The following is an 18,786-nucleotide window of genomic DNA, read 5'->3' as shown; positions in this document are numbered from 1 at the left end:
GTCTTCAAAGAGAAAAGGAAGAAATTGAATCTCTGTTAAAGAAACAGCATGAAGAGAATGCTGCAAGAAAAAGGTCAATGGAAAATTTGAAAAGAGAACTTGAGCGTTTGGAAGAGTTAAAAAGGCTTAATGCAGCCAAAGCAAGGCTTCAAGTTTACAATGCAAATGAGTTCTATCCAACACAAGACTTTTTACCACAAATATGTGAGATGGAGTTGCCTACAGATATGCAGATACAGAATCAAGCGAGTATTGCTGATCAGCATCCACAACTGTTCAGAAATGTGACTCCAAAAAGTGAACACCAAAACGACATGCAAGAGCTGGTGAAGGTCTTAGCTGAAGCTATGACAGCAAACAGGCTACCCATTCCAGAGCCTTCAATTTTTTGTGGGGATCCACTCAAGTTTAATCATTGGAAATCATCCTTTCAGACACTTATAGAGAAAAAGAATATACCTACTGCAGAGAAAGTCGTCTTCCTTCAAAAATATGTCGGAGGAGTTGCTAGAGAAGCCTTAGAAGGTTATTTTCTGTCTGGTTCAGAAGATTCATACAATGCAGCATGAAGCCTGCTCAATGAAAGATATGGTCAACCCTTTGTAATTGCCAAGGCTTTCAGAGACAAATTACATTCATGGCCAAAAATAGCTTTAAGAGAGAGTGCTGAGTTGAGAAAATTTGTGTATCTTTTACGCAGCTGTGAAAGTGCTATGGCTAACAAAGATAGTCTCTACATTCTTAATGATGGAATTGAGAATCAAAAACTTGCTGCTAAGTTACCTGACTGGTTAAGTTCTGGATGGAACTGACAAGCCACACAATATCAACTTGAGCACGGAAGGTTTCCAAGCTTCAGTTATTTTGTGATGTTCCTTTCAATGGAGGAGAGCATCGCTTGCAACCCCATTACATCCTTCCATGCATTACGGCAAAGTGAATCTGATAAGTCAAAAAATGAGGAACCACAACATTTCAACTTCCAATAACCAAACTGTTGGTGCCAAGATCTTCACAACAAGCACCACTGAAAGGAAAAAAGTTATGTGTGTGTTTTGTAAAAAATAAGGGCATACAAAGTGCTACAAATTAAGTGCTAAGTGCTACAAATTAAGACAGAAGCCAGTTGCTGAGCGCATAAAATTTATGCAAAGTGAAAAACTGTGCTTCGGCTGTTTGAACCCTGGCCACCAGTCTAAGAGCTGCAGGAACCGGATGGTCTGTGATTCATGCTCAAAGAAGCACCCCACGTGCCTGCACGAAGAACGTTCAAAGGGGAACTTAGAATTAAAGAAAGAACAATCTAAAGAAACATCTCCACCACAAGTCACAAAGGAAACAACCTCTAATAGAGTTGTAAGCTTAAGCTTAAAGGAGAAGTCCACTATGTTTGCAATACAAAGGTCAGTGAAATGGTCAATCCAGATGACATAATTAAGATATTGGAATCTGATTTCAATGAGAGAGGTCAAGAAGAGACAACTTTCTCTCAAGAAGATCTTAACTTCTTGGCTAAACTGAAAGAGGGAATCAGACAGAAGCAAGATGGCCATTTTAATATGCCCTTACCTTTCAAACAAGACAAACCAAGTCTACCAAATAATAAATCATGTGCTGTTCAACGACTAATGTCATTGAAACGAAAGCTTAGGAGAGACCAGCAGTACTGTACTGACTACTTGGGGTTTATGGAAGATATCATTGCTCGTGGCCACGCAGAAAAGGTCCCTGAAGATGAGGTTGACAATCAACCAGTCTAGTATATTCCCCACCATGGCATATACCACCCCCAAAAGCCTGGAAAGATACGAGTGGTCTTTGATTGCTCAGCAAGGTTCCAAGAAACATCACTGAATGACCAACTCCTTACTGGTCCAGAGCTCATAAACACCTTGGTGGGAGTCCTTTGCAGGTTTCGCAAAGGCCCGATTGCCATAATGTGTGATGTGGAAAAAATGTTTCACCAGTTCCATGTAAGGCCTGAGCACCAAGACTACCTAAGGTTCTTATGGTGGGAGAATGGTGATCTAGATCTCCACCCTCAATTTTTAGGATGAAGGTCCACCTATTTGGGGCAGCGTCCTCCCCTGGATGTGCCAATTTTGGACTTAAGCATCTAGCCACTCAAGGTCAGGATAAATTTAACTCAAGCACTGTTAAGTTCATCCAAAGAAATTTTTATGTTGACGATGGACTGGTGTGCGCAACATCTGAAGCTGAAGCAATTCAGCTGATTAAGGAAGCGAGAGATCTTTGCAGCACAGGCAAGCTTAGACTACACAAGTTCATTTCCAACAGCAAGGAGGTATTGAAATCGATACAGAAGGATGAATGTGCTGAAAGTGTCAAAGACATGGACATGGCTTTGGGAGAGCCACTCATGGAAAGAGCTCTTGGCATTCAATGGTGTGTATCCTCTGATGACTTCCAGTTCAGAGTGACCGTTAAGGAACACCCAAATACCAGAAGAGGAGTACTTTCTACAGTGGCGTCAATCTACGATCCATTGGGGTTCGTAGCGCCTTTTATTCTCAGTGGAAAGCAGATCTTACAACAACTGTGTAGAGACTAAGTAACTTGGGACGAGCCACTCCCACAAGAGCTAAGAGTACAGTGGGAAGTGTGGCTAAAAGATCTTCAAAACTTATCTAATGTGAGAATCAGAAGGTGTTATATCCCAGATAACTTCAAGGAGGTAAAGCAGTACGAACTTGACCACTTCTCTGATGCAAGTGTCATCGGTTATGGGGAGTGTACTTACCTCAGAGCGGTCGACATTAAAGGAAATGTTCACTGCACGCTAGTCATGGGAAAAGCACGGGTTGCTGCTACCAAGGTAACCACAGTGCCACGTCTTGAGTTGTCGGCTGCAGTTGTAGCAGCAAGAACAAGTGTAATGCTCAGAAATGAGCTTGAAATAGAGGATCTTCAAGAACATTTTTGGACTGACTCCAAGGTCGTCCTTGGCTATATAAACAATGATGCCAGACTGTTTCAAGTGTTTATAGCGAACAGTATCCAAAGAATCAAGTCCATTACAGATCCTGCACAATGGCACTTTGTAAGGTCTGAAGATAATCCTGCAGATCATGCGTCGAGAGGTCTCTCCGCAGATCAGCTTCTTGCTTCAAATTGGTTCACTGGCCCAGATTTTTTATGGGAAAGAGAGCTACCCAAAGGAGAAGTTATGGTGGGAAAGGTCTACGATGATGATCCGGAACTTAAAAAGACCCTGGTGCTCAACACCAAAGCGAGGGAGGATAGGTCATTGTTAGACCGCCTAACAAAGTTCTCTGACTGGAAAAGAGCTGTCAAGGCTATTGCTCTTTTAAAGTGCCATGCTAAACAGATCAAGGGCATCAAAGATAAAGTAAGTGGAGCTACAAGTGTTGAGGAAAGAAAGGAAGCAGAGCTGTTCATAATCAAGCTGGCTCAGAAGGAAGCATTCAGCAGTGAAATCAAAGGTATAAAGCAAGGCAAGGATGTAAAACCCAAAGACAAAGTTAACAAACTACATAAACTGAGTCCTTTTGTAGATGAGCATGGTTTGCTTAGGGTTGGAGGACGTTTGACAAGATCTGTTCTTCATCCGCATGTCAAGCATCCTGCTATTGTATCAAATAAGAGGCATGTATCATCGTTGCTTATACCATGCACTACCATGAAAAAGTGCATCATCAAGGAAGAGGAATAACTGCCAATGAATTGCGATCCAATGGAATATGGATCACAGGATGCACCAGTGCAGTTGCCTCACATATCTACAACTGCACAACATGCAGAAAGTACAGAAGGAACACACAAGATCCAAAAATGGCGGACTTGCCAGAGGAAAGAATGGAAATGACACCTCCTTTTACGTATTGTGGCATTGATTGCTTTGGACCATTTTATGTGAAGGAAGCAAGGAAGAAACTGAAGAAATATGGTCTCATTTTCACTTGTATGTGCTCTAGAGCCATACATATTGAAATGCTTGATGATCTCACTACAGATGCCTTTATCAATGCATTACGAATATTCATTGCAATACGTGGACATGTAAGACAGTTAAGATGTGATCAAGGCACAAACTTCGTAGGTGCAAGAGGAGAGTTCATGAACGCAATGAAAAGGTTAAATCCTGAACAGTTGAAGGAATATGGATGTGAATTCATAATGAACTTCCCATCATCAAGCCACATGGGCGGCATATGGGAGAGGCAGATTAGAACGATCAGAAGCGTTTTAACCACAATCCTTGACCAGTCTGCTAAACGACTTGACAGTGCCTCGCTCAGAACCTTTCTGTACGAAGTGATGGCTATTATTAATAGCAGACCACTGACAGTTGAGTATTTAAATGACCCAACAAGTCCTCAACCTCTCACGCCCAATCATATTCTTATGATGAAGTCAAACATAATATTCCCGCCTCCAGGTGAATTTGTGAGTCAGGATCTATACTTGCGCAAGAGATGGTGCCAGGTGCAGTTCTTGGCAAATTAATTTTGGAAGTTGGAAGAAGGAGTATCTCCTTAATCTTCAACAAAGACAAATATGGAAAAAAGAGAAGAGAAATACAAAGGTCAACGACATTGTCATTCTGCAGGAAGACAGTTCGCCACGTAATCAATGGAGATTGGCAAGAGTGACAGAAGTGTATCCGAGCTCTTATGGAAAGGTTCGAAAAGTGAAACTGCTAATTAGTGACTCAACCTTAGACAGCCAGGGAAGACGCGTTTCCAAGCCAGTCTACCTTGATAGGCCTGTACAGAAGACAGTTTTACTGCTTGAAGCAGGATAAATTTTATTGTTGCCAGTTTAGGTTACTGTAAGGTAAAGGCGTACAGTATGGTTGAAATTAAGGTGTGAAATTGTTGAAATTGTGAGGTGAAATTACAAAATTGTCATTTGGTGGGAGTATAACTGTCGTACATATTTATTTCAATTAATATGTTCTATAATTTCCATACATATTATTTCTGTTGTTTTTAACATGTTTTTGTTATGTTTGTTTAAATTAATTCATGCATATTGAGTGCTTATGTTAAGTAGGAACTAAAGTACATATGCGTCACACACGGACATTTTGAAAGGTGCAACAGGAAAAAAACGGACTTTTGGTGAGAAGTTAATATATCTGCATGTGGATTTCAAGTTACAAAGAAGTTGCAAAGAAGAAGGATGTTTTTCATTTTTGTATTTTGATCGGGGTATTTCAAGAACTCATTCCCTCTTGGTTATATGCAGCCAGCGAGGTATGTGAAGTATGTTTGTGTTTCCCGAGTGTATTTGTATAGAGTTTTTGCAATATATGTGAATATGTTTGTTTTACATTGTCATACTGTAGTTTGATGGTGGATTTCATTGACGATGAACGTGATAACGGAGAAAAGAATGAGAAAGGCAATAAATCCATCAGTATCCAGAACCATGGCGTCGTTTATTTCCCAGAGGGAGTGATAATGAGTGTGGCCAACGGTGCCAAGATGGGATTTGTAAGGTTGAAAATATCCAAAGATATTTGAAAATGAACAAAGACATTTGCTTTACTGTTTCAACCCCCTCTCTCTTGCTACAAGGACCATTTGGAAGGCATAAAGGTGTTGATGTAGGCCAAGATGTGTGTACATCAGGGGTCTACAAATTGTCACACCTTTAGTACAGTGAGGGAAGTTTTAATCTTCTGATTGGTCAGTTTGAATGTCTCACATTTGGGTTTCAATCACATGGTCAAGGAAGGGATAAAAGAAAATTTTAACTATTGATCTGTCTCTTTTTACTGTCTTCTTTTTCTGGGCTCTCTCTTTGATTCTCTGACTTTCTTGGGCACTCTCTGGCCCGCTCTCTCTCTGAGGATTGTGGGTGGGGCTGAGAGCGTTTGGCCTAGAACGTGTTCGTCTTTGGCGTTTCTCTCTTTTTTTCGCTTCTTATTATTATTAGGAACTGTGTATAAAGTAAAGTATTTTGTGAGCTTAACTTTTAAGCGCTGACTACGGTCAGAGCAAAATTGCGCGCAGGTATGGAGTTACGCAGTGATTTTTCATGTTTGACTCTCGACCACAGATGCAAGTGTATGCCGGATGACTTAATCTCAATTGAGGATGTACTGATTGCGATCAGCGAACAGGTCGTGGTTTAAATATTAAATCTGAATCAAGAATGAATAGAGCGCTTGTTATATTTATCAAAGAAGTTCATGAACGCAATGAAAAGGTTAAATCCTGAACAGTTGAAGGAATATGGATGTGAATTCATAATGAACTTCCCATCATCAAGCCACATGGGCAGCATATGGGAGAGGCAGATTAGAACGATCAGAAGCGTTTTAACCACAATCCTTGACCAGTCTGCTAAACGACTTGACAGTGCCTCGCTCAGAACCTTTCTGTACGAAGTGATGGCTATTATTAATAGCAGACCACTGACAGTTGAGCATTTAAATGACCCAACAAGTCTTCAACCTCTCACGCCCAATCATATTCTTATGATGAAGTCAAACATAATATTCCCGCCTCCAGGTGAATTTCTGAGTCAGGATCTATACTTGCGCAAGAGATGGCGCCAGGTGCAGTTCTTGGCAAATTAATTTTGGAAGGTGGAAGGAGGAGTATCTCCTTAATCTTCAACAACAAATACACTTATACAGTGTATTTGTATAGAGTTTTTGCAATATATGTGAATATGTTTGTTTTACATTGTCATACTGTAGTTTGACGGTGGATTTCATTGACGATGAACGTGATAACGGAGAAAAGAATGAGAAAGGCAATAAATCCATCAGTATCCAGAACCATGGCGTCATTTATTTCCCAGAGGGAGTGATAATGAGTGTGGCCAACGGTGCCAAGATGGGATTTGTAAGGTTGAAAATATGCAAAGATATTTGAAAATGAACAAAGACATTTGCTTTACTGTTTCAACCCCCTCTCTCTTGCTACAAGGGCCATTTGGAAGGCATAAAGGTGTTGATGTAGGCCAAGATGTGTGTACATCGGGGGTCTACAAATTGTCACACCTTTAGTACAGTGAGGGAAGTTTTAATCTTCTGATTGGTCAGTTTGAATGTCTCACATTTGGGTTTCAAGCACATGATCAAGGAAGGGATAAAAGAAAATTGTAACTATTGCTTTGTCTCTTTTTACTCTCTTCTTTTTCTGGGCTCTCTCTTTGATTCTCTGACTTTCTTGGGCACTCTCTGGCCCGCTCTCTCTCTGAGGATTGTGGGTGGGGGTGAGAGCGTTTGGCCTAGAACGTGTTCGTCTTTGGCGTTTCTCTCTTTTTTTTTTGCTTCTTCTTATTATTAGGAACTGTGTATAAAGTAAAGTATTTTGTGAGCTTAACTTTTAAGCGCTGACTACAGTCAGTGCAAAATTGCGCGCAAGTATAGAGTTACGCAGTGATTTTTCATGTTTGACTCTCGACCACAGATGCAAGTGTATGCCGGATGACTCAATCTCAATTGAGGATGTACTGATTGCGATCAGCGAACAGGTCGGTGGTTTAAATATTAAATCTGAATCAAGAATGAATAGAGCGCTTGTTATATTTATCAAAGAAGTTTCAATGGTTGATGAACTGCTAGAGTTAGGGACTTGTTGTTAATGAGACCTTTTTACCAGTATCGCCCTTGTCGAATCCTTCTAAGAAAGTTGTACTTTCAAATGTACCCCCGTTCATAAAAGAAGAAACGTTGAAAGAAATTCATTGGGACTTAAAAATCCAAACATCCAAAATCTTGTCTTTCCGAAGCTTCACGTACATGATACTGATTTCGCAAAATGAGCTGCTCAGTCTGGTACTAAAAATTGCTGTAGAGGGTAAAGATTATACAGTCTTTATTAGTTCAGACCATATGCAGTGTTTTTTGTGTGGCGAACATGGACATCTTAGACAGACATGTCCCAGCAAACAAGACAATGTTAGTGATGTGGCAGCTTCACAAACAATTCCTAAAAACAATGTTAAAGAAAACAGTACTGCTATTCACGAAGTGATTGATGAACAAGTTGAGAGGAATGAAACAATAGGCAGTAATGAGAGTACTAGAGAGACAAACAATGTAAACATTGGAGTTGATCAGCCAGCAGATGGCGGTGCACATGCTAATGTGGTGGAAAAAGAGAATGCAAAGGCAGAACCACAAAAAGTACGTTCTCAATCTAAAGATAGAGAAGATGAAGATCAAGATCTAGTTATGGAGTATGTAGAGGCAAATGATAAAAAGGGAGAATAAATCAGATGAAGAAGTGAATGAGAATTGCAGTCAGCCATTTGCAGCTGGCTCTGGTGTGAACAGGTCTGATTGTGATTCAGAAAATTAATTTTAGAGTATAGGGAGTTGTTTTGAAATGGGAGAAAACGATTCTCAAATAGAGATATCAGAAGTGAGTGGCTTGTGAATTAAAACTCTACTCTGCAAGAGAGATTAGTGTTTTCCTTGATGAAACTAAAAGTGTACGGAATCCACAACTTGAACTTTTTTTTTCCAGATTTTAAAAGATTTTTAGTGTTGTGTAGAGATGTAATGATGAATGCAACAGCCGATGAATTTAGTAGACAAAAAACGATAGTCTCAAAAAAAAAAAAAAAATCACCAAAGTAAAGAAGCTGATTAATCAAGATATGAAAAAGAGTAATCAATAGAGATATGGTAAAGGACAGTTTTGTGGGGGATGTTATTTGCTCGCTGCATTATAGTAAGATATTATGACATCCTTACATATTGGATATTTAAATTTAAATGGATGTCGAAATAAGGAAAAGACAAATAGTCTTTTTAAATTTTTGGCTTTTAAAAAGTCTAGTGTGATAATCTTGTAAGAAGATTTATTTAACCAGGCAGAATGGCTAAGTGAATGGAAGGGACAGGTTTTTCTTAGCCATGGTTCCAGTCTAAGTGCTGGAGTAGCTGTTCTCAAAACAGAAATTGTACAGGGGAATACTCCCAATATGATAGAAATTATTCCTGGAAGAATGCAGCGGTTGCAGAATCTGTCTTTTTCATTCATTAATATATATGCTCCCAATGTTGGGTATGAATGAGTTTTATTTTTATTTTTTTTAATTACAAGAAGCTTTGATTAATATTCCTTGTGATAATCTAGTTATTGTAGCTAGATTGGAATAGATTGTTTGCAATCACGTGGTTCTGGTGACGTGCGGGATTACGATGGAGGGCAAGCAGTGAAAATTAGAATGGAAGTCCGCACTGTGCTGGTTTATAAAGTTATAAACAGAAAATCACAACATATGTTAGATGTGATATTTATGTTATGAAGTGGAGCGACTTTTCTACTGAGTTGAAAGACTTGCCAGCCATCGAGGAGGTAGATGTAGAGAATGTGAAGCTGCCGTCACGCCGCATTCAGTACTAGTCTGGGCTGGATTTCCTGAAACCTTCTTAACTCTACATCACTCTTAAATTATACCTTAAGCTGTACCTTAACGTTAATACATGTTTCCTGAAACGTTCTTGTTAAGTTTACCTTCTGTTTACCTTCTGTAAGTCATACTTTTGTCATACTCTTAGCTATACCTTATCACTGTTGTCAGTCGATACAAATATAATTCTGAAGCTGTAATACACCCAGTGTTTCGATTAGGATAAGTGGCAAAGAATAAAATGCAAAGATTCACTGCTAAATTCAAATGTGCTTTGGCAGCTGAACCAGAGACAGCCGCGCGCTCCGTAATGGTCATGTATCACAAATATTCAGTGTTTTTAACCTCATCAGGTTTATTTTCGTTTTCAGACATTTAAATACACATTTGAATTAAGTAGGCTACTGTATAAAAAAGACATTTATTGTTTGTTAAAATCAAATTCCATACACTGATGTCTACGAAAGCTGCAACAATAACCCTTTTAATTCTATAATTTGACAAAGTGTTTCATTTATATCAGATACACATTGTGTATGAAACAATAAACTTTACTCTATTCTTCTCCCAGTTCACTGGCCACATACTTTTATGTATTTCGGGGAATATTTCGTAAATCCAACAGCTCTGTACTGCCATGCAAACTCATCGCACGACAAAACACATTCACTTCCACATATTTTACAATCGAAATGTATCATAAAATTCATGATATATTTAACAAGTTTGTGAATATTTTGAAAAAAAAAAAAAAAAAAAGATATAAACGCGATACCTAGCCTACATGTGTGTCAGCTGCATGACGCATCTCCAAGGAATTAAATAATGGTCGCCTTAAACTCGCGCTGATGAGGGCTCCGCACCCCCAGAATATAGATAAATTACAATATAGATTTAGTTTGCAATTTGAATTACTTTTATAACATCCCATGAGTCCTGATAAATACAATTTCTACTTCTGAAGTGCTTCTTTTTATAAAGAACACTGATTTCTCACATAATGCACTGAAGCAGCCCCTGTATAGAGTGAATTATCGATTCTCAAGCCATCAATATCAACCAATTCAGCACCGCCGCCATGGGTAGCACCTGGTAACATCGCACTTAACAAGATCTTAAGCAACCTCCTAAGGGATAGTTCGGGGAATATGCCAAATCTGATAATTTCACTGATTGAACCCACTCCCTATCACTCAATAAAATAATCATAAAGCTGAGTGTTTTTGAAAGTATTGTATTTTGTTTTGGTGTAATAATTAACATTACATTTGTGAGTAGCCTATGATCTGCCGAATTTGAACCACTGAATTTCTGGAAGCGAATATGTAAAGCAAAATAAAATGGACCGAAAATTGCTAGTCAAATATTATAGGTTGTATTTTTAAACAGAATGAATATTTTGGAAGTGAAATCTGAAAGTTGAATATAAATTATTGAATTTTTAATAATTAAAATGTGTGTGGAATGTTTTTTCTTAAAACCTGATTGAAGTGAATTTGTGAATGTGTGATGATTATCAGGGCCAGTATAAATTCAGAAAAGCTGATAAAGACACATAAGCTGCATTCATGTTTAATTCAGTGTCTTTACGGTTACTTTCAGCAGCTTTCTCTCCAGCGAACGAGATTATAACGTTATTGCCCGATGCTGATGTACAGATCAAAGGTTAAATCTGAGATAGTAATATATTTCTCTCTGTTGTTTAGTTTCCTTAACCTTTTTTATTGTGGCGCTGTGTTGTAATACTTGGGCTTTCCTCATATGTCATAGGATTCCCCTGCCATCAGGACATATAAAACGCTTAACACAGCTTAATGGACTAGTACAGTGATAAAAAAGGCCAAACTTGCATTGTGATGTAGGTTATACTATATAGGCTCCAAGAAAGCAGATACTGGAATAAAGTTGGTTTGACGTTGAACATTTGATATTCGCAACTTTTTTTTTAAATTGAAATTGCTCATGTTTTGAATTGAAATATTCACAGTTTAAATATACAACCATTTTGAATTTCAGCCCATAAAAATGCAAGCCTTAAAAATACAATGCATCAAAATAAAAGCACAGTTAAAGGTGTAGTATGTAATAATTCTGTCTGCTAGAGGTCGCTAGAGGCCTATTCAAAGGCTTGATGACGCCAAGTTTGAGAGCAGAATCTTGAGACATGTGGTCTCCACCTCAAGGACGGTGCAAAATAATAGGGATTGGACTCGGGAACAAGTCATGTTCATGGATGTGATTATTAAACCAATCAGATAGAGAAAATTGAAAGTCAGCGAGAACCTCATTTGATTGGCTAGAAGAAGGTAAACCCACCTTCCTCCTCATGCTTGCAAAACTTGGGTGAGTGAAAATCATGCTAAAACTGTAAGCACAGCTAAAAGAAAGATGGAACAGTACATATCGGGTTATTTCTGGAACTTTTTGCCCTATGTACACAATACATTTAGACATATGCAGTAGTTTGTTTACTCATACAGATCTACACAGTCAATCCATTGGCATTTTTTTAAACTGTTTGCGCTTGCAAATCACTGTTCGCTGGAGTGCAATACTTTTAGCTGTATTTTGGCAAAGAAAACATGCCAAAAGTATAAGCACGACAAAAATCAGAAATCAGAAGAATACAGATCATATTTATTTCACGTTAGCATGAAGATGCAGTTTCACAATACATGAATTACACTTACAAAAAAACAGTAAAATGCTGCTAATCAATTTTCTTACTTTTGAAACACGATTTACACCTTTACAAAACTTCTCTTGCACATTTTGCACATAATCTTGCATTTTTCTGTAGGGGAGAGCGGGGCACAACCTATTTGTAAATGACAGCTTAAAATGTTATTTGATCTAATGAAAAACTTTTTCATATAAAATAATTTTTTTTTTTTTTAATAATAATTAAAAATACATTTTGGAGTTTGGAGAATGACAATTAGCACAGACAAAACACAGCTATACAGCATAGTTTAAAACAATGTGGGCAAACTGATGCATAAATGCATTCAGACATTCATAAAAACAGAGACGAACACACTCCCTCCACACACAGCTCCCACATAATGGGACACAGTAGACGAGCCAGAATGCTTTACATTTATTTAAACAATAATTTCTTAACACTGAACATTGACTCTCTGTCTTAACTCACCTTTTTCTTGTGGTTTCTCGATAGAATTCATAAAAGTTATTAATGTGAAAATTGCTAACGTCATATAACAGCGCAGTTAATAACGGGGCACACTGTGAACGTGCCCCATCTGCGCAACTGGGATTTAAACCCGGCTAGTGTCTTCTGCTAGTTAGATAAGCATTAAAGAACTAAACTATCTAAATAACAGATTGGAGATTTAAAAATAGCAGATTTGTCTCATTTTAAATAAACACTAAAAACTGAGATGCAAAAAATATCATCAGTCAGAAATTTGCATTTGCTATGGCTAAATAAATGTTCAGCGATATCTTTCAAATATCTTCCAAAGATTTTTGAATATTGGCACTTTTTTCTCTCTCTAGTTTTGATATGGCAATTAGTAAATACAGTAAGTTTTGTCATGCTGGTGTCACAGAGTTGCAACCATCACAGACACCAATCAGTCCATCATCACAAGACCATCCCAATCGTTCACTCACCCCGGAATACTAATTCATAACACCTGCACCTCATCATCGCACTCCATAAAGGCTCACAGAACCTGCACTCCATTATCTGGTATCGTCTACACACACATGTACCGATTCCTTACCTGCTGCTCACCTGTGGACTTACCTGCTGCCATGTAACTGATCTTCAGTCAATCTTCTGTCGCCTGCTCCCAGCCCTTTGTGTGCCCGTCCTGTTTGTCTTTGTTCACCTGCCATGAGATACTCTAGTTACTCATCAGCTAAGTCATCCATTGATTCACTTGAACTGCTATACTTACCATTGCTGCTTCCTGATCCTGTTATATTCTCAACCTGTGAAATAAACTCTGTTATTACTTACCTGTCTGCTGCCTTCTGTTCTGTGACAGCTGGCATGTGTGGAATCTTTTAAACTGTGTGTTACAACTAGCCTCACGTTAGTTTGTGTCCCACACTCCCCTACACTTTCACAAATCTTACCCTGCACATGCAAGTCTTTACGGCATCATATTACCTTCATAGATTCATACCTCCCCCTTGGAATGCCTTTGAAGCTTGAAGGCAGATTCGAAACTGATAACGGCCTTTGAGCGCACATTATCTGAGCACCAGGTCTGTGATTTAGTGTAAAAAAAAAAAAAAGAGAAAGGGGGAAGGTTTACAAAACCTAAAACACAATCAATCATCTTGGCTGTCTTTCTATCTTGATTCTTCTTGTTGCAATGCCGCATTCGACACTGTTGATCATTCAATTTTACTTACTCTGTTAGAGTCTGTCTTTGGTTTTTCTGGGAATGCACTAAGCTGGTTTGAGTCTTATCTCTCAGATCGAAAGCAGTTCATTACTATGGGTGGTTGCAAGTCTGATATTGGTGTTGTGAAATCTGGTGTTCCTCAAGCATCAATTTTGAGCCCTTTACTTTTTAGCATTTACATTTATCCATTGGGTCAACTTTTAAGATCACTTGATCTCAACTTTCACTTTTATGCAGATGACACTCAGGTTTTATGTACATTCAAAACCTGATGCTAATGTGGCTGTCTTTTCTCTCTCAATGTACTTCTAAGATAAAAAAAAATGGATGTCTGGAAATTTCTTGTGTCTGAACAGTGACAAGACGGAGGTAATGCTCATTGGTTCACCCTACCAGATACGTTATTATTATTATTATAACCTTTATTTTACCAGGAAAAGAAGCACATTGAGATTAAGAATCTCTTTTACAAGAGCGTCCTGGCCAAGAGTGACAACACATTTCGCGTGGGTTTAACAGATAACATCCATACATACATATTTAAACACATGCATAACTAATCAAAACATCTACAAACCATTGTTTCGGTCTCCAAATCATTTAACATCACTTTAAAAATATCCAGTGAAACCAACTCCTTAAGTTTCAATGTCAATTGCAAATTGTTCCAAGCAGAGGGAGCAGCAAATTTAAATGCCTTCTTCCCTAATTCAGTTCGTACCACTGGAACAGACAGAAAGAAGAATTCCTGGGACCGAAGGCTATAACTACCAACATGTTTTTTACTGATGTACATATGAAGGTATGAAGGAAGTAAACCCAGAATAGATTTATAAATAAAAATATGCCAGTGTTTTAGTCTACGGATGGACAAAGCAGACCATCCAACCCGAGCATACAACACACAATGATGAGTGAGAGATTTAAGATTTGTTATGAACCTTAGTGCACCATGATATACAGTGTCTAAAGCATGTAAACACTGAGAAGATGCATGCATATATATAACATCACCATAGTCCAGTACAGACATAAAAGTGGCAGCAACAAGCCTCTTTTTAGCCTCAAAGGAAAGGCAGGATTTAATTTTAAAATAAAAACCCAATTTCACTTTCAGTCTTTTCACCAATTGCTGAACATTAGGGCCAAAGGAAAGAGCATCATCAATTAAAATCCCGAGATACCTATAGTCACAAACTCAATCTTTGAACCTTGGGAAGTAGTAATAGAAAGAAGATCATTAGGGATTGTTTTTGATTTAGAAAACAACATGAACTTTGTTTTATCAGCATTTAAAACCAATTTCAGATCAAGTAAGTTATGCTGGACAATATTAAAAGCAAGCTGTAATTGAGAGAGAGCCAGAATGGGTGTATATGCTGAACTATATATAACTGTATCGTCAGCAAAACAGTGAACATTTGCATTATGAACGTTTTGATCAATATTATTTATATATAGTGTAAATAGAAGTGGACCTAGGACTGACCCCTGCGGCACACCTTTAGTTACATTGAGTGAACAGGAGATAAAACCTTCTGCCTGAACACATTGAGTTCTATTTGAAAGATAGTTATTAAACCAATCAATAGCATGTTTAGATAATCCAATACTGACGAGTCGTTGCATCAGTAAGGTATGATCAACGGTGTCAAACGCTTTCGATAGATCAATGAATAAGGCTGCACAGTGTTTCTTGTTATCAACAGATTCAATAAAATCATTTAGTACTTTTAAGGCTGCCGTGGTTGTACTATGTTGTTTTCTAAAACCAGACTGAAAATCGGAGAGAATATTATTAACAAAAAGAAAGTCCTTCAATTGATTATTGACAAATGTTTCAAGGACTTTGGCCAGGACAGACAGCTTGGAAATGGGCCTGTAATTGTTTAGGTGTGTGGGATCTCCACCTTTAAACAGGGGAAAAACAAAAGCTGATTTCCATATAAGTGGAATTTCATTTGAGACAAGTGAAAGATTAAAAATATGAGCCAGAGGTGGGGCAATAAAATCAGCTGCTAACTTTAAAAAGTAAGGTTCCAATTTATCAGGCCCTGCCGATTTTGAAACATCTAAAGATTTAAGGGCTTTGCACACCTCAAAAATTTAAATTGGTGAAAAGCTGAATGATTGACTAGACACAATACTCTCTGACTGAACATTAACAGGATTTACATGAGCACCATTACTTGACTCAAACAAAAAACCTGCAGCTATGAAGTGATCATTAAAACAATTAAGCACTTTTACTTTATCAATGATTGTATGAGAGTCCTTCTTAATACATGATGGAAGTTCTATACCTTTATTATTTTCAGTTAACGATTTAACAGTTTTCCAAAATGTTGATGAGTTGTTTAGGTTTTTTGATGTTTGCATAAGGAAGTGCTCAGTTTTGGCTTTTCTGACTGCAACCGTACATGCGTTACGCAGTCGCCTAAAATCAAGCCAGTCTGAATTTAAATCTGTTTTCCTAGCCTTTGCCCATGCCAGGTTGCGCTCATGCAGCATATTTGATAAAAGAGGAGAAAACCATGCATTATTTCGACCCTTCACCCTGTACCTTTTGAGGGGAGCATGCTTATTGACTAAGGCAGAAAAACTAGCATAAAATAATTCCCAGGCTATTTCAAGGTCAGGGATTAAATTAATTTGTTCCCACTCCAAATTCTTCAAATCGTGTAGGAACCCTTGTTCTGAGAAATGTTTCATGTCACGCTTGGTTATTATGCGTGGTTTGTTTTTAGGTATTTTAGTATTTCTAACCGTTGCGATGACACAGTGGTCACTAATGTCATTCGCAAATATAGACACGGTTGAATACTTGTACGGAACATTTGTTAAAATTAAATCTATTAGGGATGATTTTTCTGGACATTTTAGATTCGGTCTAGTGGGACTGTCAACAATCTGAAAAAGATTCAATGCATCGCAATAGGTTTTAAATTCATCAGTTGTTGAACGCAACCAATTCCAGTTTAAATCACCAAGAACTATCAATTCTTTAGCGTCAAGATCTGAAAAGAGTTGGAATAAAGAAGAGAGTGCATTACTATCAGCAGATGGTGTCCTATAGCAGCCAACAACTGTAATGCTTAGAGATTTAGAAACCTCAAGTTCGAGAGCTAAAAATTCAAATAGTTTACTCACCGATTTAGAAAGTAATACCTTAACATGAAACTTTTGTTTTATAAAAACTGCTACGCCTCCACCCCTTTTTGGTCGGTCAGCCCTATATACATTATAACCATTAATACAAATATCCCTGTCTAAAACAGATTTGTTCAGCCAAGTTTCAGTCAGAACAATCACATCTGCATCAGTTGATTGTGCCCAAATATGAACCATATCCATTTTAGAGATTAGACTCCTAACATTCAAATGAATAAAACCAAGTCCATACCTTGATTTAAAATCTGCAGGTGTTTCAAAACTTGAGGCAGAAATTGGGCCTGGATTCGGTTGAACATTTCCAGAGATCAAAAGTAATAACACAATCAAACACCTCTTCCTAAACAATTTAATATTATAATCTTTAGATTTTGTCTCTACTATTTTAAAATGCCAGTGGTCACTTATAAAATTTGTAAAATTATCCTGGAGAGCCTTAACACTAATCAAACGGACCAGGTCTACAGTGCAAAAACAGGACTGGAGTATAGAAGACAGTCTGGCACACGGCACCTCTGGTGCAAATCCAGATACAGATGTTCCTCGATGTGCTGTGATCACGAGTGGAGTCAATAAAAAAGAGTTGTCAAACCTGTGAAAACCACCTTCAATACAAAGATGGTTAGATAGGCACAATGCAACAAAAAACCACAGCATTCGAGCCAACCCCTTTGTCTTTTCTCCAAAAGCACCAATAATGCCCTCCATTGTTAAGTATGTGAGTGCAGAGGCGGATCCCAATCCACTTTGTAGAAAACCCACACCAGTTATTCACTCTAGCTGGGCTGGACTTGACATCAGATGTAAGCAGGAAGATGGATACAGTGAAGCGATGCTATGGAAAAAAAAATAGAATAAAGACCAGCAAGGTCTAAAGCAATGAAAATAAAAACATAGAGCACCGCTAGAGGCAAAAAAGAAGCACTTCCCTTCAACTTGAAGAATTTGTATCCATAAAGATCATACAGTTTACTGACAGCTCTGCCCGATAAAATAACTTCCACAATCCAACAAGGTAGGATAATCCATGCTGTCCAGAGCCGCAAAAGCCGTAAATAATGCAAGTTGCACTTGATATAAAATCCAGTATACGGTACAAAGCACTAACTGGTGTGCTTTAGACCATAAATTGCAAGATTTATGATCACACTTTGTTGCTATTAACAGGGTGTAGTAAGGTACTTTGACCCAACAATTTGCAAAAACAGTCTAAAAGCCTCAGTCACAAATGAGAAATTAACTCAGACAACTCACAACTCACACACAACACTCCCACGCGGCTTGTTCCGCCATCTTGTACGTAAGGCTGGGTCTTTAACTTTAAAGGGTTAGTTCACCCAGAAATGAAAATTGTGTCATTTATTACTTACCCTCATGCCGTTCCACACCCATAAGACCTTTGTTCATCTTCGGAACACAAATTAAGATATTTTAGTTAAATCCGATGGCTCCATGAGGCCTTCATAGGGAGCAATGACACTTCCTCTCTCAAGATCCATGAAGGTACTAAAAACACATTTAAATCAGTTCATGTGAGTACAGTGGTTCAATATTAATATTATAAAGCGTCGAGAATATTTTTGGTGCGCCAAAAAAGCAAAATAATGACTTATTTAGTGATGGCCGATTTCAAAACAGAAAACAAAACAAAACAAAACGGAGCACAAATTAATCAGTGTATCGAATCTGCTGTTCGGAGCGCCAAAGTCACATGATTTCAGCCGTTGGCAGTTGATGATTCGATACACTGATTCATTTGTGCTCTGATGCTTCATGAAGCAGTGTGGATACTGGATACTGTGTTTTCAATTCATACTTGCAGCCGGAGGGCGCTCTGTGCACATTTAGTCCACAAATGCCTCCTAAA

At 38.1% G+C, this 18,786-nt stretch overlaps 1 protein-coding gene across 12 annotated transcripts in view; it reads right to left on the bottom strand.

Annotated features, from left to right (window-relative positions):
* The window catches only part of def8 (differentially expressed in FDCP 8 homolog), a 219,163-nt gene that overhangs the window by 114,873 nt on the left and 85,504 nt on the right, over positions 1-18,786 (bottom strand). For 2 of the 12 annotated variants that reach the window (XM_067389850.1, XM_067389849.1), the window contains exon 2: positions 18,290-18,326. The exons of the other annotated variants lie outside the window; for them this stretch is intronic. In XM_067389850.1, coding sequence (XP_067245951.1) covers positions 18,290-18,295 — 6 coding nt within the window. In that variant the 5' untranslated portion in view covers positions 18,296-18,326. The remainder of the gene's footprint in view (positions 1-18,289; positions 18,327-18,786) is intronic. 12 annotated transcript variants of the gene reach the window in all.

The sequence above is a fragment of the Chanodichthys erythropterus genome, chromosome 7 (assembly GCF_024489055.1).
Source record: "Chanodichthys erythropterus isolate Z2021 chromosome 7, ASM2448905v1, whole genome shotgun sequence".
Taxonomy (NCBI): Eukaryota; Metazoa; Chordata; class Actinopteri; order Cypriniformes; family Xenocyprididae; genus Chanodichthys; species Chanodichthys erythropterus.
This window is presented reverse-complemented; position numbering and strand designations above follow the sequence as displayed.